Below are 26,358 nucleotides of genomic sequence, written 5' to 3'. Positions count from 1 at the left end.
TGCACAGAAACAAATTTGATGGGTGGTCCTAGGACAAGCACCCTCCTATTGTGGTACTGAAAAAAAACACATGGCATCAAGGTACAGGGTTATGTGGTATTAACGTGCAGGCGAGGCAGAAAGAGAGGAGACTCGCCCCGCTGCAGGGGACAAGGGACAAAGTGTCTCCTCTCTTTCTCCCCCTCTGATAAAAGGGGCAAAATTCTCAGTTTGTTAAAGGAAATGAAATTAGGACCTTCTAACCTGTATTTAAGCAATATCCTTAAACCAACAATATATTTCTGTGCTAATGACTTTGAGAAACAGATTATGATTATGGCTGTAATTTCAGCTCAAAATGAAACACTGTTTTCTACAACTGCAATCCACAGCCAGCATGCAGGAGGATTTGGAATGGAAAATATCATTGAGCCAATTTCAAACATTTTGTCCCCTGCTCATGCATTTAAGAGGGAAAACGTGGATTCCACATGAAACAATGTATTTTATAATCCTCTTTCCCCTGTGTGTTTCTTTGCACATAAGGCTTTGAAGCAATTTCTAACCCACTCTCTACTACCTCAACATCTCTCCTCTGGGAATCTATGAAGTGAAATAACACTCCTAAAACCTAAAATAACTTTTTTATGCTTTAGCACAAAATTATGAGATTACAGAATTATTTATCTTCCAAAGGTGTCTTTTCCAACAAAGCTTCCAAGTGTTACACTGGTAACTGATAATTTCACAACTAATGAACTAAGGACAGGCATTTATTAAGTGCAGAGATACATTAAAGAATATTGCATCGTAGCTCATAAAAGGTTTGGGCACATGAGCAGGTTGGAAGTTAAAAAACCAGGTTTAGTTCTACCTAAATGACATAGAAGACACAGTAGGTTTTGTCACAAATCTGACAGAAGTTAGAGATGTAATAGTATGCGATGATTGGACCACAGTATTTTGCAGCTGCCTATTTCTCATGCTTAGGCCTTCATTAGACCAAACCACTAGGCTTTGTTTTTCAGATTAAGTACTACTCCCGCTTACTAGACATCTTCTGTTTCAAGTCTGTTAACTGGGGGGGGGTTTGTATAAAAACACACGCAGCCTTTATACAAAATGAGAGCTCTATTACTATCCATAATTGTAACAGCAGAATATTCCATTCTAAATGGGACCAAGAGAACAAGGCAAGGAAAATTACAAGTCAAACCATACACCTTACCATTTCCCGTCTTCTTTCTTCTTCCCTCTCAGCCTCTTTTTCATATTCTCGACTTTTTTTTCGTTCTCTGATTTCCCAGTTTTTAAGACGCTGCAACAGAAGAAAATACACTTAAATCCTCAAGAACATTAAGAACAGCAGTACTACTTCAAAGTTAGTTTGCATTGTTGTTTAAAATAACTGTACTAGTAATAATTTGCATAATTTTTATTCAAAACGCCTGAATAAAAAGTCTGTTTTGACAGTTGACAGTGACAAACATATTCTGCCCCACCTCATGTACTCAAAAGATAAAAAATGTATTTAGGAAAAGAAGAATGATGTATTTTTTTACTAGAGGACTTGTTATCAAGTCTCAAAAGACTTTTTTTTATTTAAAGAATCTTAAAAAATTCCAACCTACCTCTTGATATGCAGCTTCCTTTTCACGCAGTTTCCTCTCCAGTTTTCGTCGTTCGTAGGCATCTTCTTCATCTTCTTCTCGGTCTCTCTTCTTGTCCTTTTCTCTCTCTCTTTCCCGCTCTCTTTCCCGCTCCCGTTCTCTTTCCCGTTCCCTCTCGCGTTCTCGTTCTCTTTCCCTCTCGCGTTCTCGTTCTCTTTCCCTGTCTCTGCTTTTTTCTCTGAAGGAAGAAAAAACCCCAAAGTTCAGTAGAGAGCCTCTCCACTCAATCAAATGATTAACAGAGGTTATTTTTCTTCTGCAGTTGTAGAAGATGATTAGCTGGTACAAAAATGGGCATAAAATCAATATTTACTGATGGGTATTCAAAAACCCACTAAAATTGTTTAAACACTAACCATTAAATAGCACTATTTACAGAAACTAAGCAAAAGCATATGGCAATTTCTTATGGGACTGAGTTAGCAGTTCTGCACAGCCAAAATTACAATAAAGGGTATCCTTAATAAAACTTTCATGTTCATGTGGCTTACAGACAATTTCAACACTTCTGAGAAAATGATTTAATGTGAAAGCAGCACTTGATATATGATATGATTAATTACAGCTTGAATGAGTAACTCCCTTGCTTTTACTACAAAAACCCACAATCCAAACAAAAAACCCAAACCAAACCAACTGAAACAAAACCCCCTGAAATCCAACAAAGGAAATGATAAAACCTGTTTAAGCTAAGAAATGCCACAAACATAAGATAACCTTCAGCAGGAATAAAGCTAATAATGAAAAACAGGAGACATTTGAGATAAAACCAGTATGCTTAAATCATCTTTGGAGAGTTGCTTACTGCATATTGCAATTGTTATATTCTTGTGCTGTGGGGGGAAGTCAAGTATTCTCCCAGTTTGGACTTCCTGCTCTTACTCTGATCTTCCACAAGGATCACTCTCTTTTGAATGGCAGCTGATCTACTGAACTATATGCATTTAGTAAACAGCACTAAGAAAGAGTGAAATAAATACTAGCTGAAGTACATTTACCTTGATCTGCTCCGATCCTTGCGATCTGAACTCCTTTCACGATCTCTGTCCCGGTCTCTGTCTCGCTCGCGGTCTCTGTCTCGGTCCTTAGTTCGGTCCCGGTCCCTATCTCGCTCCCGTTCACGCTCCCGTTCCTTCTCCTTCTCTCGTTCACGTTCCCTCTCTCTTTCACGCTCCCTCCTTTCTCGTTCACGCTCCCGTTCCCTTTCTCTTTCTCTGCGTTCTTTTTCAATTTCCTGTCTTTCTTTCTCCTTTTTGCCTTTTTCCTCCTCCAGTTTCTAAAAACCAACAAGAGAACTTTCATAGTTAATTTTGTAGTTACACAAACTGGATATTCCCGACGCAACACACAAGGCTGGTAATGGAAATACCAAAACCGCCACTAATTTAAAAACATTAAATAGGGCTTGGTGGGTATTTTTTGGAACTCTTAAGTATGAAATCAAAATGCAGCAATCACAAGACTTAAGTTTTGTGCAAAAGCACAGATATACACAGACCAGCAATCTCCAACCTTAGTAGGCTAGGGCTGGTCTTGTATCGTGAGCTGACTAAACTGCACATTCAGTGTGCACTACCAGTCATGACTCAGGTGGGACTCAAATTCTACTGGCCTTACAAGCCAGTTGGGTACAAGTAAAGTGAACTTCCAGCTGATAAAGTTAACTCCATTCAATTAGGAAAATATATTTCAGTGGAATGCTTACTGGGACAGTGAGTTGTTTCCCAAAAAATCTTGGCACACCAAAACCATCCTAGATGAAAACTTGGGTAAAGAAATATATCCACTTACACACGGTGCATGTGGTTAAACAGTGAAGAAAACTGTCACTTTTCCCCTTTTCCCTCCCTAAAAAAGTTCTAAGTGTTCATTGGTAAGAACTGGACTCTGCAGAATGGAATCTTAACTTCCACCACTGCAAGATGGAGACAGTTAAAAAAAAGGTTGGAAATAGCTCTTTTGAAACACAGAAACTAAAGGTTACCTGCCACAGTTTTACTAAAAATTGTACAAAATTGCCCCTTTTTTCATACAGAAACAGTTCTTATGACCAGAATTCCTATAAGACAATAGAAAATACATCAACAGAACGATAGATAAATCCATCCTTGGAAGCAATTGTTATGTGTTCACTTACAGATGCTGTGCTAGGACATGGACCGCCAACACTGGATTAACCTTGCCTATTAGCTATGTTTCTGGGAGGAAGAGCAAGTACACGGTTCACAAATATACCAAATAACAACCAAATATACCAAATTTCAACCTGATGGATGCAAGAATACCACTTTTTGAACAAATATTAAGCAGAATAAACAGGTTTATCCCCTTTGGCTCCACGTTTACCATCACTGAAATGAAATTAAAAACCGGAACAATGAAACAGCATTTTCTCTGGTTTGTGTTTTTTTGTTCTTTTCTTTTAAACAAAGCATTTAAGACAACTTTAAAAAGCAATCTTACCTGATTAGTGTTCTTCTGCCATAGGCACAGGGACCAGAGAACCGACAAAGGATTACAGAAATAAAGCTAATTCACTAGTGATTAATGTATCCAGTGAAACTATGCTGCATTGATAACACAATACAGGCAAACCCATGTTGGATACATTGAAATCACAAAGGAAAAAGGGACTAAAAATGGTAGGAATTGGTAGAAAACTGATGTGAAAAAATAAAACTTAGATCCTGTAATACACACTGGGCTGCAAAACTAATTTCTAAGGATCGTACTATCCAGGAGCTTTACAGTGTTAAATCTCAGTAGGGTAAAATTTTAAACTAGGTTGTCAACTTTTAAAAACAACTTACCTCAAATTTCATATACTTTTAAAGAAAGTTTACATACTGAAGTGGTTGATACTTACAGGTTATCTTAGATGTTCCAATAGAAATTTCTTTAGTTGAACTCCTGCTTTTTCACCACTCTCAAAAAATTTGTTTATGGTGAGAGTTCTCAAGAGAGTGGGTTTCTTTCTTTTATTAAAAATATATTCACAGAAGTGTAAATACACATGCACAAGTTTTGGTATACTAAAATCCTTTTCTCAAGTCCACTTCTTCAAAATCCAATTGAAAAAATAAACGGGTGTATTTTGTAATCAAAATCTGACCTCAGTCAACTTCTGTAAACCTAAATAAAAGGATCTGACGGGGTAATGGGATGGGAACAGTATCAGATAAACTGAAGTAATGAACAGAAATGAACAGGTAGAAGAATTATAAATCTTACCTGGAGCTCTCTTCAGACTCGTCCGTGCTGTAAATGGACGCCCCCTGCAATGCTGATACCCTGACAGTCTGTCGTTATTGTTTATAAACTCATACCAAAAACATGCAAAGGTTCACTGTGCTCACTAGCCCGCTGCTAAAGATTCAACAGCCCCTTTTAAACATATCCAATATACACAATGATTACTTCCAGTTGATTTTTGATGTTAAGAAATCCAAAACAGCCCCCCAAAAATACAAATTGAGGGCAGTGAAATGCCCAACAGCTTCTGAAACAGTGAAGCTTGTTTTTTGTTTGTTTTGTTTGCAATTTAAAAAAAAGTATTACTCATTTGCATTTTAGTATCAGTGACAATATGGGGCTTGGAATTGAACACAATTCTACTGAAGTTTCACCACTAACCAGTTTCACATTCAATTGCTGAGCTTCTTTGGTTGACTTTTTCTAGGTTTTTTTTTTTTCCCCCCAGGTTTCTATCTTGCAAAGCTTTAGTCAAGAGAAAAACTGAAAACATGTACATACAATAACATGTAGTCACCTGTGTTCATACTGAGAAGTTTGCATGAAAACATGGTACCATCCCCAGTGACTGCATGTGGTAAAGCTGAAACAACATGGGCACACTTCACCTTGCTGTATCTTCAACATTTTCTTTAATGTTGGCGTGGGGGTACTTTGAAAGAAAATGTGTGCTCAAAAGAGCAGCTTGTGGATACTTCCCTAGGCCAAGGACCACTCCAATCTTGTTGGGAAAAAATTAATACCAACTTTAAGCTAAACATTAAAATAAGACCATCACATGCATAGCTGGGCTCTCCGATCCGCAAGTATCACTTTCCAAAGCAGAAACATTCACATTTGCACTAGCATTAGTGGAAACTTCTGTAAGTGGGGACCCTGGGGTGGGACTTGATGTGCACAAACATTTCCAAGCCAGTTACCCCTTTGCATATTTTTCTGAGGGGGCATCCATAAGTATAATAAAAAACAGAAACTCATACTTACATCCTATTCCATGTTACTTTCCAAGCTGTGAGTTTCATCTTGCATTAGTCACCATATGATCTCTATCATAATGGTGGGGGTCAATGAATAGATTAGCTTTATGGGAATTTACAGTTCTTCCATGCATCTAAAGTTTGGTAAGTCTGGTAACCACTGACCTAGTTTTAATCTTCCCCCACTCTTAACTTAGAACTATTAAAATAAAAGACTTTAATTTAATTCACGTTTCATCTCTTCAAAAATCTTGGATAATGTTACAAATCTACCTAGAGAAACACACTCAAGTGTATGTCTTATACTGCAGCCCCGTTTAGCCTTCACTTATAAATATATTGACTTAATGTATGTGTAGCAACTTAAGCTGCCTTTATTCATGCTGAAGTGAGAAGAATGAAAAATACTCAGTAGCAATCAAAGTCTTAGCATAAAGATGTCACGGGCCACTTTAACGTGGCAACTGTCTTTTTCTGACTTGTAAAGAGCTACATGTATATTAAACCTAATACAAACATAATTTTAAGTGATAATGCAATGGTACTGCTAAATTTTATAACAGTGGTTTTTTGGATTTTGAAAAAGCCTAATTTGTATTAAGTGCAAAAACAAGAATACTACCTTGTGTGTGTCTCTGAATTTACTGATCTCTCTTGATATCAGGTCTCTTTTGTCTTCCTCCATTTCTATAGCATTTATATCCTCCTAAAAAACAAGGGGGACAGGAGTAAAAGCATTAACAGCCATCTGTACAGACATAGGAGAACAAGAGAAAAGCTGAAGGTTAGAAGTTTTCAACCAGTCTTGCAAGAGAAAAATAAAGTCCTTCTGCAGTACCAAACCTGACAGTCTGATGTTAATGAGTGGAAAAAAAAAAAAAAATCAGATGGACAAGAGTCACAAATCTGGCAACTAGCAGTAAACATAGTCATTGTCAAAGCCTACAATGTAAACGAACCTTGGTGATGAGTGGATAAGGTATCAGTGGGGCCACTGGAAATCTGCGGAAAATCTGCGGAAAAATCCACGGAGATTTTTTTTTTTAAAAATTGATTGCACACTACTCTGAAAAACAATGTTTTGTATGTTTGTACTACAATGCAATATTGTATTGCTGTGATCTCATTTCTTTGATTCAACAAAGTTACAGAAGAACCTCGCTAATTCTCCCTTTGCTGAACTACTTACAAACACATAGTGATGTCTCATGTTAGTAAGACTTCACTGAATTACAAGTGTACTACAGGATATTAGTACGCTATGGTAGCATCAGAAACAAGGCTAAGCTACACTTGCCAAAATAAATATGTATATTTGCAGTGGGTATGTCTTGATCTCATTTACTCGCTAATTCGCAGAATTTGGTAGATTGCACCTGCTCTTATAGTTAGTGCGAATTAGCGAGGTTCCCCGTGCTTGAAATTGAAAACCAGATTCCACTCACTCTCAGCTCCCCACACACATTTTCAACTCCCCCACAGCAGTCATGCCTTCACCCAGAAGAACTAATAGCCTCTGCTGCTAACACCAGCGGGAGTCATCTCCACACCAAGCCCTTCAAGGGACAACAGCCCCAAAGCTGGTGAGTTTCCACACCCCCCTCACCACCCCCACAATATATCTGCATCCACCTTCCCTTTCCCCCCCACCCTCACAGTCTTTCTCTCCCCTCTCCTTTATGGACAAGAGAACAAGAAGCTAGTACCATCTCTTCACTCCCACCTCTATCCACACAGGCCAAAGATGGCAACTTCCAAGTTTCTTGTCTTCCTTCCCAGTATGGAAAGGCTGACGGGGTGCAATTTCAACCCACAAGTGCTGCGTATTTTACAAGCGCTCATTTGGCTACTCGACTGGCTCAGATCAGCAAAGTTCTATACGACACAGAGCTAAGAGAATATTGCTCTGTCTCAGGGACATACTCAGCACCCAGCTCTTCATGACTGCAAAGGCCTCTTACAATGTTTAACTACCTGGCATTATTCACGGCCATATATATGTATATTTACCCACAGGATAATACACATTGTAACAGCACTTGCAACAAAAAAATACAGCTGATAGCATTAAACAGTGACTCATTTGCAAACTGTCATCAAGGAAAACATCTTCTCCCAAAGGGAGGGAGAAGAAAGAAAAACAAATTCTCAGCTCAGCACTTTTATACCTCAGGTTGGCCATGACTAACAATATTGTGGGAAGATAGACTTGCTCCCTGAGGGAGATGTTTCTTGCACCACATTTAAACTCCACAAGCATTTGAAACTGCATCATTGTCTTGGAATAGGTACTTTGCAGAAGACTTAAGTGGGTAAAAATCTTGGTCAAACAATTTTCCAATCTCTTTTATCTCTTTCCAATTCTCTTTCATATAAGGTGCAGAATGGTAGGTGCGAAAGCCCATTTTCCCATGGTTAGAAACTTTGTTGGAAAAGCTAAGTCTGAGTTTGCTTATCCTTGTTCCCCCTTCTCCATTTTTTTTTTAATCCATAAAAAGGTCATTCACAGAAGCAGGTCTAAACCAGAACATTCATTCCTGCTTAACATGGTTTTTTTTTTTGCATTTCACAAGGATAGGAAAGCTGGCTGACCAAATCCAGCCAAACTGAGATGTGTTTAGAAGTGATTTTGTAAGGCAGGAAGATTACAATGTGCCTTTCATCCCCGAAGGACCCCTTCAAGGACATACACAACTAATGAAGTGCTTCCACATGTGAGTAGACAGCTGCAACCAGTTGGATCAAGGCACACTACAAGAATGCATTCAAAAAGCAGAGAGAAGTATTTTGTCAAAAACTACCAAATTCGTGGCATTACAATAGCGCCCTGGCATCTTTCACTGGAAGTGGATGGTATGCAGGAACTCTTTACGGTTGTTTTTTAAGTTCTTATTGGAAAACCCTATATGCACATACAGATTAAACTGCACTAAATTCAGTATTTCCACCTTCAGAGGGATGAAAGGTCGGTTCAGTCCTGCCCAGATTCAAATCTGTTGTTCCAAGAAATTAATGTGCTCAAATCCCTAAACCATCCTGAAGGGATGGTGTCTATAACTGACTAGCTTTCTGCTCAAAAAAAAAAAAAAAAAAGGAATTGCTGCTGACATCAATGCTTGTTGATTTGTTTTCTCATCAGAAGTTTAGGTTTAAAGTATTTGCACAAGGTTTGGCCATTATATAAAGGTGAGTTGAAGAAAAAAAAAATCTGTTTTGTCCAAAATCAAAACACATACGTCCTCCTTCTTTTCCTTTTTCTTCTTCCTGGGGTGAGAGTCAGATTCCTGGGAGGGGGCATTGAGCTCGCTGGAATATTCTCGTATTAAGACTTCAATGGCCCCTTTAATTATCTGATCTCTTCTCTTTGTTTCCTCATCCAGTGCTTCATCATCATCATTTGTTGTCTCTGGTCTGGAGTTCTAAGGAAAAATGGCAAAGTAACAGGACTTAACAAATTGAGAGTAACAGTTGTTTTATCAAAAGTTCACCTTTCATCATCACATTCATGCCCCTATACTATTTACTATAAAAAAGCAAAACCCCAAACAAACAAAAAAAACCATACCAAAAAAAAAAAAAAAAAAAAAAAAGAAAACAACCCAAACAACTCACCACATGAAAACCAAACCACCTACAAATACAAGTAATTATCAATTGCATTATATTAGTCAGATCTTTTCACACTGGCAATATCACAGTTTATTGCAGTTGTATGGAATGGATGCAGAGAGCAAGTGTAGGATTGTATAATAAAATACCATACTAAAATAGAACAGAAAAATGGTGATTAAGGCAGTAGACAGGAAAAGAGAGAACACCCACACGCTCCCAGAAAGACAATCACTATAGTGCAGCTCTTGGTCAAAAGTTTTGCCTTTTATGTTCCAGAACTTCAAGTCACTTCAACAGCAGTTCCTCCAAGCCTTCTACTTAAATGCCATGCAATACCAATGCCTACCTAAAACTTCCAAGCTGCAACTTCAAATTGGAGAACTATATTAAAGAAACATCATTAGGGAAAACATTCCTTGAACAACAAACTATTTTTAAAATTATTGTTGATCAAGTACTTTGCAGTTCCTCATCTTTTTGCCCCTTTCAACCTTGTAGCAAGGAAAAGGAATACAAAGAAGTGCCTTTTCCTAAATATTACATGAAAGCATAGAAAGATGATGTGCACACCAAGCAAGGTATCCCACCTCTCAATCCCCTGAATCTTTTAGAAAAATGGAATCTCACCTGAGGATCCAGCTGGGTATCCCGTCAAACGATAGGTGGTGGGTGGAGTGAGGGGGAGGGAAGGGTCTGATGGAGCAGCAGCTAAGAATGAGGGGGAAGGGAGGATTCAGTTGGAGCTGAAGAAGCTGCCAGGCCAAGGAGGAGCAGGCTGAAAAGAGCTAGAAGGTGGTGACGGGGTGGAATTGAAGAGATCCAGGGAGAAGAAGTGATCAGGGAGAGCAGGTAATAAGATAAGATAAAGGTTTGCTTGGTGTGTCTCTGTATGAAATCATGTTGTAGTTTATATGTTTGATTTCTTAGTTCAAAATATTTGAGAAAATTTGAAACTTTTGGATCCAAGTGGCACCAGCACACCAATGATGGTATGAAAGGAATTGCAAGCAGTTTGATCACAATGCACTTCATCAATACTCCTCAGCAATTCACAGCCTTTTTTAGCACCACCACAAAAAGGAGCAAAAAACCAGCCAAATCCAATAAGACCCAACAAAAACCATGGAGTTAATCTCATTCTACCATACAGTTCTCTTATGGTTGCCTTCACCAAAGTCACAAACAGTACCTGCTGCTGTATTACCATCAATCCCCCCAGACTGACTATAACTTGCAGAAAACAAAATTCTGGAGAGATGTACAAGAATTCCAGAAATACTTTAAAGCTTGTTTGCAACATCAGCTGTGAAACACAGTATCACAGGTGATGCCAACATGAAACAAGGAAGTGAGAATGAAAGGGCAGTCCAATCAAGCCCTTACCTAGGCTAAGAGCTCATACAGTACTCCATTCAAACCTCACAAAGCTAGCACTCTGCTTTCCTAAGCTATTGGATTTCAGCCCAAACACACGGCATCCAGTCAAAAATATGTCAAGAACTTCAAGTCATCATTATGCCTCTACTTCTGGTTAGGTAAAATGAAATAAAAGTATCTGTGTTTCCACTATAATCTACATATATTTAAGAAAAATTCCAAACTGAAATTTTTAAAATTTACTTGCTACAGCACGATTAGAATTTTTAGTCTTCTAAACTAGAGCCTCTTCTCACTTTGATTTTACTGAAAAAAAACTGGTTTTAAGTGGTATCTTAAGGCACATAAAAAACCTTCAGGAGTTAGAGACAAAGCCCAACTTGATTTGGGTTGAAATACAGCAAGTTTCTTTCAGCAAAGAAACAGACACCATTAACTTCAATGCAAGCTTGTCAATTAAGGTATCCTTGCATCTCAACAAGAATTCAACATGGCAAATATTGGCAATTATTCCAGAGCAGATCCTTAGCTTCAGAAAGGGATAGTACAAAAGCAATTTTCCCCTCTACTAAATGTCTGAATGCAGCCCACTGCCTGATATCTGTCTCTTCCAGTGAAGGATCTACTTCTTTCCTTTTCAGTATTTGTTCCAAAAGATCATCAATTCCCCTCAGACAGCAAATTTACAGATTGACAGAGTAACTTCTTCTAGGGTTTCAGCACTTTCAAGAGTTTCTAAACAAAAATGAGGCAACGGAATCAAAACATACAGCAAATATTACTGCACTTCATAATGAATTACACAAGTTATTCTAGAAATGTAGTTGTAGCTTGCAGGTAAGCAAGCTTCAAACACTATGGAATTAAGAGCTGACATTTCTCTGCCTTTCAACATATCTTCAGACTCACTTATGTGAATCTGGCAGGATCCTAAAAGTAATAAAAGACACAGAAAGAAGTAGAAACTGAGACATGCTCACAATCTGATCTAGAAAGCAACGTTACACTGACATTCTACTAAAAGAATGCAAACCACACATTATATACATACCCCATTAGATGCCTTTTTCTTTGCTTTCCATTCATCTAGCTGAGCCTTTGTCTTTGCATCAACTTTGACCAGCAACTTCTTCTCTCCAATCTGGAGATCATGGAGTAGTCTCAGCGCTCGTAGGGTAGAATCTGGCTCTTTGTACTCACAAAATCCAAAGGCTGAAATGGATGATTGAAATGAGAAATAAACACATTAAAGCTCTTCAGGTAATTTACTTTGTTTAAAAATGTGTTTTAAATCAATAGACTTGGAACACAGGCACTTTTTTAAAAAAAGCCAGGAGTACACATCATAAAAACTCAATGTTCACCCACCGAACTCATCTTTGATATAATTAGCAGTCCAATAAATAAGATGGAACCAGTACACACATTGTAATGTCCCATGCCTGGAAACTTCCATGGTCAGGTTGGATGGGGCTCTGAGCAACCTGATCCAGTCAAAGGGGGTTGGACTAGATGAACTTAAAAAGGTCCCTTCCAACTCAAATGACTATGATTGTGTTTGTAAAGCTTTTGACATATCTGTCTCCACTAAGAAATGCAGTCTATATGATGACATCTCAGGTGGATTTGCAATTGTCTGATGACCAAGGGCATCAATCAACAGCTCATAGTTAAACTAAAGGGAAGGGTTTCAATATTTCAGACATTCAAACTAGGTTCTTCACAACAGTTACATAAAAGTGTTAATGAGAAAAACATTTTTGACAGCAAAATAAAAAAGTGTGAGAGATAAAAAAGCTGAAGAAACTGAACTACATCCTTAAAAAGAAAAAAACCCATAAATATAGCAAGGTACAAAAACACAGCAAAAAATTAGTAACCAAAATTGTTTCCTGCAATCACTTTGGAAAGGTCACAAAAATTAAAACAGTTCAACTTGACAATAGGAAAGGTCAATTTTACATCAGAAAAACCTCCCTCATGGAGAAGAACAATACATACTACTGGAAGTGACTTGTAAAAGTGTTAGAATAGTATCTTTCTTTGGGGTTAAGTCCAAAGAGGGAAAGCTTTCTCAGGAATAGTCTATAAAATCATTCAGCTTCAGGAAAGAAAGGTAAGCAAACTAGGCTCCCAAGACATCTTTCCATTTAACCATTCTTAATTATAATATTTTATTCTCAGTTCCAGAAAATACTAGTCCTTTACTAGAAAGCATTTCACAGCTATCATATTATAGCACCTTAAAATGTAAAATCATTAAGAACAGCAATGTGTCACAATAGTAAAATGCTGCCAGCTAATAAAAAAAAGTATATCTAGAGATTTTGAAAAACATGAACAGTTACCTTGAAGTTTTCCAGATGCTCCTTGCACTCTCTTCCAACTCAAAACCAAACCACATTTCTGCAATTAAGAGAAGTATCATTAATTATTATATTCAAATCATTACAAAAATGTGACCACTTTTTGCAAAATATTATAAAATTAAAACAGGGTAAACTCTACTAAAAATAAAATACGTCTATATTCATAGACATCTATATTGTCAAAAAGCTGTACTCTCCATTATCGGATTCAGGCATAGTGGGCTGCTATTCCAGTGAGTGGGAATAGCTCTACTTTAAGTTTCAATAGTTTCAAAAGGAGCTTGTGGCTCCTTTATTCATCAGCCAGGGATGAAATGGAACAAGAGTCTGCTGTACTCACTGCTAGAAGCTGCCGTATGAGCATGTCTGAGGCCTTCTCTGAAATGTTGCCTACAAAAACAGTAGTAGTGGGACCGCAGTTTTCATCATTTTCTTTGTTCTTCAAGCCGGGATGATCTTTTCTGACTCCCAAATGTTTTCCAACCATAGACACTGTGGTAGGAACTAACACCTATAAAGAGGAAGAGAAATTGTAAAATAAAGCACTGGAATGTTTTTTTTTTTTTTTTTAATTGGTAAGACATGAGACTTAGGGATGCACACTTATTTCAAATACATACAAACCTCAGGCTTGTGGAGTAAAACACCAATAAGCAGTTCAGGCTTTAATACTTTCTACAACACAAAAAAGATGGCCATTTTCTGGCAAAGGAAAGTAACAAAAGATAACTGAACACAGCCACTGAAGGTCTCAAGGTGAGCATACAGTAACATTAGGTATTATTTCTCCTACAAATAACAAGTTTGCAACATTTGAGTCACAGGAAGTTGAATTACCTTATCTAATACTGTAAAAACCAAGGTGTGAATAGAAAAGTAACTCTGGCTCAAAGGCTTCAATGGACACATGACACATGATCTTAAAGCTTCCACACAGTGAATAAACACTACTGCTTTATTTAATAAACACACACCACAAAGTCTCTTTAGGTTAAGGAGCAAACATTTGTAAGGTAACTGTACAAAGACAGGCAGGACCATCTGCTCCATTTTGCTACACTTCTTTCACCTAAGAGTTAACAATTCTTATGCATAGTCTCTCTTCTCAGAACACCTTTCAAGAAGTGTCACTTACTAAAAGTTATTCTAATCACAAAACTGAAAAATAAATTTGTTTCAGTATCTTTGTCCTAAACACACTGGTTACCATTAACATACCCTCCAGTAGGAGATAATACAAGCTATCCAAAAATTGTGTATTTTGGGGAGATTTCACTCCTGCAAAATCACACAAATGGTAACTCACATTGAAGTCAAGAAGTAACGTTTATATTTTAAAGTGCACTTTTTTCCACCCAAAAATCATAAACCTCCCTTCCAACTTGAGATTTGGAAGATAGACAAAGAAACCTTTCATTTGCTTTTCCACAGATGGATATTACATGCAACTATTCCTTTTCCTGCAACATGGAGACAGCAACCTTATCTGTAAGCTTGTCAAATCCCATCTTTTTGGACAACCTAGCAGTGCTGTGCGATGGCCTCACAAACCTGGATGAGGTAATGCCTCCAGGGTACTGTGTCAGGGCTACAGACTCCAGAGTGAGAGACCTGGAAGCTCCCTGATCTAACTGGACTGCACAGGAAGAGCACACATGATCCAAAGACAAAGCCTTTCACTGTATTTGAGAGAAGTGTGTCTTCTTGCAAGAACAATAATTGCTTCACCTCTGCAGCTGGTGTCTCCAGACATTACTGCAAACTTTGTAGGTGAGAAATTAGCATAACATTTGCATTATAGCTGCATTTAAAATTAAGCATCTTCTTTCATAATACAATTCTGACAGAATAGAGCAAAACAAAACCACTGGTGACATATACTAAGTTTTATTCTCAATTTTATTTGGCTATCCCACATCCCTACTGTAATACTTACAGTTGGAGCAGGAGCCATGATGCCCATTGGTACAGGAATCATAGGGGTCCCTGAGAAAGACAATACATTAATATTAGTCTGCCCTGCTGAGAACTGATGAATACAAATGGAATCATTGCAGACATGATTTTCAAACTAGACAGCAATTTTGGTCAACTGAGAATTCACAGTACTGATTACCAGTAATTCCTCAAGCATTCCAAGGAAGTATATATAACATATCATAGGCATCCTGGTCACTTTCTGGTATTACCATTTCAACTTTGTCACACACAAATCTATTTTCAGAGCATATTCAAGCCACAGTATTGTTCTAGAAGACAGTGGGGTGATAAATGAGGCAGGGAATTCCTGAGAGCAAAGGCAGCTGATGCCCTACAGATGATCTCGTTTCCAGCTTACACAATTCCCAAAAGTTCAATGGTTTTTGCACATGGCTATAGGGATGAGGTCCTGTAGAGAACAGCACCAGGCTTCATGCCACTATTTATGGAATAGCGTAATAAAGGCAGCATAAAAAATCTCTATTGAGAAGCTGCTGAATACTTCACTTGGCAGTCTCCAATACCTAATTTAGAACAACACAGAATTTTAATAATTTTCATTAATTAATATTAAACAGTATTTTAAATTAATATTTAATGATATGAAACCTATTTTACACTACCAAATTCACTGGCAGCTTAAATCACTTTCATGAGCCAATATCTGATCATAAGAAAGGCTCTTTACAGGCCAGCTGCTAGAGGTTAAATATATTAAATGAATGAATTTCATCAAAACTACTTGTTGATCAGCAGACACATTGAGACTTGAGAACAGTGAGGTCAATCTCATGTTCTTCACAGGAATCCTATATCTCCTTTTTTTTTTTTCCATTCTACGGACTTGCATTGTTTTTTCACTCTCAATCCTTCCCTTAGTGTTGTATTCAAAAAATTCTAAACAAATTTCTGCAACCTACTGCCCCTGGACTTGTTGCCCCACTTTCTCTAGTGTTTAGTCTTACAATACTTCTCCTCAGACATCCTTTCCAGTTTTTTCCTCATCCACTCTGGTTTTGCTTTATTTATGTTTTTATTTTCTCCAGCTCTCAATTCTCTTCCTCAGTCCCTTCATATTAAGGTCGTACTACCTCTTCTTCCTCCAAATCATTTAGACAATCAAAACTGTTTTGCTCTCCCATGTTCTCTGTTTTAATACACCACAGCATCTGACAGGCTGTAGCAACTACTCCCAAGTAAGACTGGTCGTGCAGCCCTATAATTAATATAATTATCACAATGGCTTTTAAAGTTACAGATCAGCAAACACATTTGTGTTATCACTGATAATTCTATGAAACTATCTGCCCAATGTTTAGCAGAAGCCACAAAAATCCACTGAAATATTTGGCATGTCAGGAAATATAATGACCATAAAGGCATCATTTAGCTGCTACACAAAAGCTTAATGCACCTGCAGTTTTGACTAGGGCCTACAGACCTGGTCTCTGCAACCCAAGGCTGCCCAGCCTCACAGAACAGCACCTACATGACCTCACTGGTGAAGCAGCTGCTTTATTAGGAAAGGCTGCACACTCTGAGACTCTTCAAGTGTGGAGGTTTGCAAGGCATGGAACGTGGCTGAGGAGAACAGAACCACTAAACTCAACCCGCCCAACTCCCACATCAGAACTGGGGCAGGAGGGAGACACTGAGTAGGCAACGAATTTAAAGACAAACTTAAGAGAGTAGCACTTTTCACAGCAGTTAATGGACTTTTCAAATTTGTTTTAAGAGGTGACAGAGATGAACAGAGTAAAACATTCCAAAATGTTCACAAATGACAGGTCCAGAAGAAGACAAAGAACAACCAGAAGATCAAACTCTACTACCCAAGGCTACCGGTGTATGAAGCAACAGACTCAGAGAGCAGACAGGCATACATGCCCACCCTAAATGCTGCCTTCTAGTCCCACTGCCCACACACTGCATCAGCCTATATGGACTGCAGGTCTCACCTACTACAGCATTTCTGCCATGCAAAATTGGGTTTTTTACACCTTAGTGGTATCCAGTAATCTTCAGAGATTTATCAGAACCACCTTCTTATCAGATCTTCCACACTAGTATTGGGAAATGCTAGAACTTCCTGTTTTTAGCAACTGTATTTTTAAACAAAACAAACCACCTTTCCTAACTTCATTATTATGCAAGCAAACTACTCCAGCTGAAACTCTTCAAAAAATTACAGGCTGAGGTAACTAAGACATTAATTTTTCACCAAACAGCTAGCTAAAGATAATATTGTAAGTCACTAAAATTGTGATCTTACACATGGACTAAATTCAGAGCAAATTTCATAAAATCTGTGGCATTTTCAGCTCTACTGATGTTCTTATACTAAGAAGTGAGATCCACATCCTCTACAAGTCAAAATATGTTGTCTGCACAGGCAAGCAAATCATGTTTCTCTGATGCAGACCAAAGCTTTATTCTCACCTAATACCAGCCTTCTGCACTCTACATAATATTCAGATTCCTAATATGAGACTAATATAAATTCAGATTCCTAAAATGAGACTATTTAAACACAACAAGAGAACAAAAAGATCTTTGTCACACATTCTAAGAAGTAAAATGTTCATAGCCAAAAATTATAACAATACATTTAAAAATATATTTCAGAAAGATTTTTTAAAGTATCTGGTATTTTATACACTAGTATATACAAATTGGAGCTAGAAAAAATAAGAGTTATTATTTTAAAATTCAACCTGAAATTTTTGATGGCAGGATGCTACCTAAGCAAGAACTCTTCCTTTATCAGAAAATAGGTAACATCTCACAGCTCTCAAGAAAAATGTTTAGAAAAATTAATGCAAGTAAAATTAGCCTAATAAATGATGTGCAGAAATTTTTTTGTAGTTCAGCCATCTGTTTATTGAATGTCTCTGCTGTCTATAAAACACTCCTGTACAACACAGTTCAAGACAATATAGACAACACAGGAGTTATTTTCTGCAGTTCTTGTGATGAATTCTGAAGAGGTAACTCTCTGATGTCTTCCCCTCTCCCACCTCAAGTCATCATTACGTATATTCACAATGTACAGAAAGAAAGCTGCTCCAGACCAACAAGATAAAATCTCAACTCAAAAACCAGAGGCTGATCTTAGAGTTGAACAAAGAAAAAAGGCAGGAATAATTTTGGGAAGATCAGAAGAAATTATAAAGCTAACTATAAATTTGCAAGATGTTTAAAGGAAAGAATACAAGAAGCAAAATAAAAGAAAGTGGGACATTAAAATAGAGAAAAACAACACAAAAAAATTGAGTTGAAAGGTACTCCTCTATGTTCACATTACACATACTCAGCATACCCAAGAGTTTCCAAAGGCTATTACAATGGATTGCTGTCAAAACACTGGCTTCGGAATGCCTGATATAAACAGAAATCACCACTCAGCTTCAGTCTTGAATACAGGCTCAAGAAAAGCCCAGTATTTCATTTCTGGTTAAATGTAAACAGTTCTTGGTAGACCAAAAAGATCTTGCTCACATGACATTCTCTGTGGGAAAACTAGAACCTCAACTGCAATGTACACAAATATGAGTTACCAAGATATATTATTTACAAAAGTTCCTGACTTTTAAAGGAATTCAGAATAACAGAAAGAAGTTAAATTCTACAATACTCCATATATTAATTTAACTTACCAGGAGGTACAGGTGGAGGAAAACCAGGAAACTGTGGAGGTGGGATCCCAGGGGGAAGCGTTGGGATTCCCATAGGAGGGCGATTCAAATGAGGTGGAAAAGACATTCTTGCAGTCACAATCTAAAAAAAACAGAGAAGGAAACTTATAGTCAGTTCGCAAACGTGAATTACAAAAGCAGTGAAGTGGTAAATGTCTGTAATTATTTAAAATTTTTATATGGACATTCAGCTACAAACTAGAACTTATTTTTTCAACTTTTTTCCCCCCCAGCTATTCATTATGTTAGATGTAGTAGAAGTCTTCTCTCTCAATTAAAAACAGCACTTCTAAGGAAGTGTTTCAGAATGAACTGAAAAAAAAAGCTATATCTGACTCCTCATACCAATAAGAGCACTTAACAGTTTGTACAGTTTCTCTAAAATAAAGCTATCTTTGCAGTATTAGAAAGCAAAACTGATCTTGTAACGCATTTTCAATAAAGCAAGTAGTTCTGTTGTACAAGAAATGATCACACACAATACAACTGTAGAACAAGACACCAGAAAGAAGTGGGACATTTGCAATGCTCAGCACCAATGGGAGTTGTATTTAAGATGACATTGGGGAGATTCTCAAATCCCAGCAAAGAGAGAGTTAAAAGCTTGAAAGAGGGTTCTGTGATCTATTTTTAACTCAACCCAGTCCACAAATCTCCTAGAGCACAACTTGGACATTAGCCCATGAGCTGAGGGTCAACATGCTCCCACAGAGAGTAAAGATCATTTCAAACATCCTTTTCTATTCAGATTATTATTTTACATGCATATTACTGACCCTGAAACAGAGACCACCCAGTCATAAAACACTCAAGATCACCCTTAATACAACTAAGGCATGCATTCTTGCTTCCAGTACAGTTTCAATAACCTTACACAGTCAAGTCTTCATGGAAGGCTGGCCCTCAGGTCTAAAAAAACCAAAACTGGTCACAATATTACTGCTGAGCATACACCTACATTCACAGTGCAGGGAGGAAGCATGGGAGAAGCTCACACAGAGTGGATCATGTGGATATGAATCATGAGGACACACTATCACAAGCGACAAAAATCCAGTAAGCTGCCGGCAGAAACGCTTCCGTTTCTCACTGGACTCTACAGACTGCCTTACAAGCCACAGTGACAGATCTGCACTGCAACTGCTTTCCAAACAGTCAGCCATGAGCCAAAAGGGAAGCAAGGCTGTCTGGAGAAACAGAGTTATGGTAAGCAAAATCCCGATACATGCAGCAGAACTGTAGATTGTAACATGCTTTCTTCAAGCCAGGAACAATGGCACTGAACATTTTTTTGTTCTTTGCTGGAGACAGATGTACCTTCCAGACTTGCTCAAGAGCAAAGCCATTAGTTTTAAATACAAGAAGTAAAAGACAGTATCAGTACTCTACCATAATAGCAGGTACATCTAAAAGATGTAAAAAATTTTAATAACATAACCACATAGAAAAACTTTATTCCCTCAGATTCTGGAAACAACTACGAGAGATAAACCTATATAGCAGACTGGAAAGGATGAAAGAGAAACCCAGATGTATTTGGTAATACCTTCTAACACCAGAATGTACTTATTCTGGTCTAAGCACATATATGTAACCCTATCACATAACTCATCCAAGGAAACATTTACAACTACCTAAACTACACAAGGTATGTGATGAGGGCATTCATTGACCCCTAAGGGCATTTATCAATAAATCACCAAGCAAAACAATGAACACTCCTGTGACACAAGGTCTAAGATGGCAGAAGAAATAAGAGAGAAAATGTAAAATTTTTCAAACAATTCAATAGAGCTTTTCTGAAATCTAATAAAGATAAAACCTCCCCTCCCTTTTAGAATCCATATGCCTAAGAACACATTTCCTTTCTGCAATTCCTGAATTTTTAAAACTGTGTAAGTAAAGAAAAGCAGCAAATATGTATACCATATTATTTTTTAAAAAGTTGCTTATTGTCTCCTCAGACTACATGTACATCAGCTGACATTCATCTAGAATCTGGAACTTGTATGGTATGGAAGGGAACAGAACTCCCTTATCTGCCTTGGTACCACTACTTGAAACTTTCACACGCATAAAAAAAATAACCAACAGAAAACCCACAAAATTAAGATCTTTAAGGCTCCCAATTCTTACCAACATTTCAAGCTGATAAACAACTGGATGAAATTCAAAGCTATTTTGGGGCAGATGGTACAAACAATAAGCTACTGGGTCTGAAATGGTTCTAAACAGGCTACAACAGAGTGGCACCATCGGAGGTCCACACAATGTTAATGTGTGGTCTGTAAAACATGTAAGAATAACTGGGGAAGTAATTTTCCAGGCTGCCTGTAGGTGCAACCCCTTCTCTCGCTCTGATAAGCACTTTATCTGAGCCATCACTTTGGAGATGCCAACAAAAAAAGCCTGGGGACTAAGAAGTGCATCAGTTCTTTGAATTAAAAGATGCTGAAACATACCATAGCCAGTGGATGTTAAATATGACAGAGAAGGAACTATTTGGTTGGGGTTTTTTTATAATTTAAATTAAAAACCCAAAGATTTAGCAGTCAACTAAGTTACTGTTGCTGCACAAAAGGAGAAAGGCAGTAAGAAGCGAACAAACTTAGTCTTTCAATCTTTTTGGGCAGATGATGTGGAACACTGTTACACACAGGCCTTCAAAAGTCCATTTCAAAGCATTCCCTTCTTTCTCTCCCCACCCCCCATAGCTGTACAATTATTTTCACAGCAGCTAGAAAGCTGTTTTCTTACTGACTTAATTCTTACACGGACCAATCCTAGCAACTCTGCTGCCTGTGGCATTTAAGATCAAAACTAGAATTAAGGAAAGCCTGGTCTCCTTCTCACCACTCTGTGCAACTGCTAATGTGAAAGCAGCAGAGAACAGCTGAATTCTGGTTCAGTTATGAAAGCTGTGAGGGCCAAGATACCAGCAGTGAAACTGCTCACTGGAGAAGTGAGAGATCTGGGCAAGGGAGGACGATGCATCCAAGACACCACAATCAAAGGAACTGCATAACACCCTAAGCAACTAAAAATTTCTAAGCAACTACAAATCAAAGGTTAGGTATGAAGATTTAGGAGATGCTAAGCTGGATCTATGTAGAATACACTTGCACGTATCTCAGTTCAAGCATCTTGAACTTCTCTGCAGACTGTCCTCCTACCCGGCCAGTACAGTTCAGTGATCGATTTCTGCTACATTTACTGTGATCTCAGGAATGTACATGGTGATCTTCCAACTTCCCCAATTTATTCAAATGTCTAAGTAAGAAACTAAACAGTCCTGACATATTTTTAAAATCTCAGCTGACTTAAGGAAGTATTGTCTCTAGTGAAACTGAATGTAAGCAGCATGCTTGACAGCTGCAGTTTAACTAGCAGCTCTCTAAGCAAGAGTTTAATTTGCATGAATGTTACAGAGGTCACAAAAGTACAGGAGAAAGAAAAGCAGTGGTCAACTGGCCTGACACCACTCAAAACACTGAAACAACATCTTTACCTGCCAAAATGATGGATTTATGTCAGGTCTCAGACTCAAAGTGCAGCCAGTTTAGGCTGTCTGTGCCAGCAAGCAATACAACAGGAACAAGTCTGTGAAACAAAACTAATGGAAGTTTAGACCCTCATGTCTACACTACATGTTTTGGGGAGACCCACCCCACTAAAACAAATGCCAGTTTGTAGGTACAAGTGCATTTTTGAATATATTTTCATCCAAAAGGAATCCAGCTTATGCACTGGAATAGCACAAACCAGTATGAAATAAACTTCCTAAGTGATGATGACTGTGAGACCTCCTTCAAGAGCACACCCTTGATCCAAGTGAACACAGCAACATAGGTGAAAACTTTATTAGCCTTGGGCCATTTCTCTAAGCTGCAGAATAATTATAAAATGGATGGCTAAACACCTAAGCTTAGTCCATGCAGACCCAGCTCAAAACCAGCCTGAGCTACTAAGGCAAGTGCTACATAAACATAGCTATAATATTCCAGGTTCAACTTTGGCCCAGAAGGAATTCAGCTGCTTTCTACACTGCACTTCTGACTTAAGTCCTGGTAGAAGCAAGCGACATGCAGAGCAATCTGCATCAATTTCCTGAAACTTGGAGAGAGTACAGGGATATAGCCATAGGTTCTAAGGTTTGGTAAAATCCATTGAGACTGGTTAATCCTGTCATGGTGAGATCCCTGCTGGGATGGAGCTCTGTCCACTAGGAACATGCTGGCTCTGATTTACAACTGAGCAAATGCAGACAGCTCACCTTAGGGCCAGAATCAAGTGTCTGAGTGCACACAGAACTCAAAACTACAATGAAACAAGGGTCACCACCACCCAGACACTGCTGCCTTGTTCTTCCTTATCATCTCTGACTCCTAGAAGTCCCAGTAAGAGAGGACTGAGATTGCACTGGTCCAGCTGCGCTGTTAGCACAGTAATTTCTTTTTAATCATAGTATTCTTTTAACCTTCTGTTTTACTAACCCTATTTTTTTCAAATAGAGGTGAAGAGATATGCCACAAGCAGAACATAAACTCAATAAAAATTTCTGGTAATGAACATATTTTAAATTAACAATTCCATCATCTACTCAGGACAGTGTCGTAATTCTAAGAGTGTTACAGGATTTATATTACTATCTCTGTTTACACATCAGAAACTTTATGTGTAAAAGTTTTATTTATTTAAAAACTTGCAAAAACATCTTAACCAATTTCAAAGCACTGAAGTTCCCCATGAACCAACCAGTTGCAATACTTACTACTGCTACACCAAACAAAGTTAAAACTGACTGCAAAACCCCTCAAGCCTTAATACACAAACAAACTTCACGTGTCTTATAGGAATACATACACGAGGTGTCATAGCAACAGTGACATTATGACTGATATAGTTTGATTTAATTTTATCTGATTTTAACTTCCTTTCAATATTTTCTTAAAACACTTCTTCTGCACCACAAAGTCTGTACCCTTAGTCTAGAATAAGTGGCACAGCTGTGCAGGCTGAAGAAAACATACACAGCAAACCCGTGTGCTAAAAACTTTAACCCGTGTGTTAAGTCTGTTCTATCACACAGGTTTGTGTGTTGGTCTCCAACAATGGGTGGATATTTAAGCCACTCCATTATAAAAACAATCTCATAGTCTGTCACCCAACAAAGGTGCTGTTTATATTATTACTTATCATCAAAAAATCTCCCTATAAGAAAAATCTTCTATTCCAAGCCAACTGGTTTCCTCAGTGAAAATGACCACTTTCTCAGACCCCTACATTTTTCTCCAAAATGGTCGGCAAGCGAAGCAAGATTTAAATGTTAAACACAACAGACATGGGGAGAGATAAAATATATTATAGATTTCCTAAGCTAAGAACAAAAATACTAGTATTTGCTCTAACTTGTTTTTCAGAGGTGATCTAGAAAGAGTTTAGTAATTGCTGTGGAATAGCTGCATCCCACACTGTTATTATGAAGCAGCACAAAAAGCAATGTGTTTACCCCAACCAAAGCCTCAGTCCAAAAGCCCTTTAAGTAGGGGTCTATTAAGTATGCCATCAGAACTTTAAGATACTTGGTTTAATTCCGAATTCTGTGCCTCTGCACCCATATAAAGCCCTGGTTAGTGAAGTAAGTGACTTTCCATTTTAACTTGGCTATTGACTCTTCCCAAAACAGAAACATGGCTGTGGCATTACAACACTTACATGAATGAGCACTCAGAGGCAGAGAAACCAGCAAACACAAAGCACTATGATCAATGCCACTCCTTCATAGGGAAAGTAAGAAACTCTCCTATTCTTCCTTTTAATTCGTTCTGAACTCACTCCATAAATGCTGACGCAATACCTGAAGTAATGATCTCACACCAGACACAAAAAGGGACTAAAATTCAGTGTGCGTGCATTTTAGTCTGAATGGGCTAAGAAATATAAAACTTTTCAGAGCTAACTTTCTCTAAGGCCGTTAACGACCTAAAAAAGAAACAAAACCATCAGCTGTGTTCAGGATATTCCCTGTGTTGAAACAAAAAACTCTCCTTCCAGCAGACAAAGATCTTTTTCTTCAACGGAAAAAGACATCATGAGAAAAACATGCCGTGTGCCCATCACAACGGCTCCTGACACGGATGAATCACTCTTGATTATCTTACCTACGACCTGGTAACACGTGTTTTAAGATGACCACGCCAATGCACACTAAGGACAATAACTTCCTTGTCGCAATATACCGCGTTTTCTAGTGTGATCGGTTTCGCCGACGTGCAGAAGTAAAAATCCCACCCACAGTCCAAGGCGGCCGGGCCCGGGGAGCAGCGTCGGGCGCCAGCAAAGCTCCGCGCAGGTCTCGGTGCCGGCCGTGCGATGGGCTCCCCTCGCCTCCCGCGGGGCCGCTCCCGAACCTCCGCCGGGGCCGGCGGAATGGAGACCCACGCGTCCCAGCGGGAGAGGAAGCGAACGGGCCTCGCGAGCACCGCCCCGAGGCCGCCGCCCGTTCCACGCCCCGTCCAGGCCCGAGCCGCCTCCCCAGCGAGCGCCCGCCGCGGCCCAGCGGCCTCGGCCCGGTCCCGGCCGCGCCTCCGCCCAGCGGGCGGCCGAGGCGCCACTGCCGCGCCTCCTCCCTCCCTGTTTCCCCCGCAGTCCCTCGGTTCTCACCCTCGGCTGCGGAGCGGGGCGGGGATGGCACGGGGAAGGCGCTGCGCCGGCGAAGGCCCCGCTAGGCCGCGAACACACCGCGCCGAGCCGCTGCCGCCGCGCCGCGCGGGGTCATGTGACCCGCCTCTTCCGCCAGCGGCCCGGCGTGCACCGCGCCGCGCCACCACAGAGGCGGCTGTGCCAGAGCGCCCCCACCCGCGCCCAGGCAGTACCGCGGCCGACCATAGAGCGGCGGCGGCGGCCGACGGGCCGGGGCGGCCAAGGGGCATGCGCGCTGCCGCCATCTTTGGTGCGGGGGCGGCGCGGGGCCGTGACCCGGCTCGGAGTTCCGCCGTGTCGAGGTCAAGTGTCGCCGGTCGGGGCTAGGGCGGGCTGATGACCCTGGCAAGCCCCTGGCAAGTGTCCGGCTGTGGGTGGCACGGAGCCTTGTCCGTCTGTCAGCCTTCATGGCACTCTGGGCAGGCTGAGCTGCGACCCGCCCGTGACTGTGGTCGGGACGGGCTGTACCGCAGGCAGTAAATCCCCTCCCGTATTGCTTGGGATGCAGCCCAGGATACAACTGACTTTCATGGAAGGTTCCGTGTGCTGTAAAAAAATTAAGGATTTACACAGCGAATAGAGTGTGTCTTAGGCAGCTGTGTGCTCATCAGAAAGATGTCACTGTGCTCTTGGGCCTAGCCATGGTCTACAACTGGTAGTTTCTCTGACCTACTTTCAGCATTTAAACTACATTATGAGACAATTTTCAACATGACATGCAAGACAGTAATTGCTGTAGTTACGC

General features: G+C 39.4%; 1 protein-coding gene across 3 annotated transcripts in view; it reads right to left on the bottom strand.

The window, feature by feature from the left end:
- Window positions 1–25,734, bottom strand: part of RBM25 (RNA binding motif protein 25) — a 32,935-nt gene extending 7,201 nt beyond the window's left edge. The window contains exons 1-12 of one of the 3 annotated variants that reach the window (XM_005479968.4): window positions 25,575–25,734; window positions 18,873–18,993; window positions 15,173–15,222; window positions 13,577–13,747; window positions 13,216–13,273; window positions 11,919–12,079; window positions 9,115–9,297; window positions 6,838–6,891; window positions 6,501–6,584; window positions 2,648–2,925; window positions 1,611–1,827; window positions 1,208–1,297 (exon numbers count right to left, since the gene is read on the bottom strand). In XM_005479968.4, the coding sequence (XP_005480025.1) occupies window positions 1,208–1,297; window positions 1,611–1,827; window positions 2,648–2,925; window positions 6,501–6,584; window positions 6,838–6,891; window positions 9,115–9,297; window positions 11,919–12,079; window positions 13,216–13,273; window positions 13,577–13,747; window positions 15,173–15,222; window positions 18,873–18,978 (1,452 nt within the window). In that variant the 5' untranslated portion in view covers window positions 18,979–18,993; window positions 25,575–25,734. Of the gene's footprint in view, window positions 1–1,207; window positions 1,298–1,610; window positions 1,828–2,647; window positions 2,926–6,500; window positions 6,585–6,837; window positions 6,892–9,114; window positions 9,298–11,918; window positions 12,080–13,215; window positions 13,274–13,576; window positions 13,748–15,172; window positions 15,223–18,872; window positions 18,994–25,072; window positions 25,361–25,574 lie in introns of those variants that run through there. The other 2 variants (XM_074542910.1, XM_005479969.4) reach the window with 2 other exon arrangements.
- Between the last annotated feature and the right edge of the window lie 624 nt (window positions 25,735–26,358).

This window comes from Zonotrichia albicollis, chromosome 6 (genome assembly GCF_047830755.1).
Source record: "Zonotrichia albicollis isolate bZonAlb1 chromosome 6, bZonAlb1.hap1, whole genome shotgun sequence".
Taxonomy (NCBI): Eukaryota; Metazoa; Chordata; class Aves; order Passeriformes; family Passerellidae; genus Zonotrichia; species Zonotrichia albicollis.
Note: the sequence above shows the minus strand (reverse complement) of the source record. Positions and strands in the feature narration are given on the sequence as shown.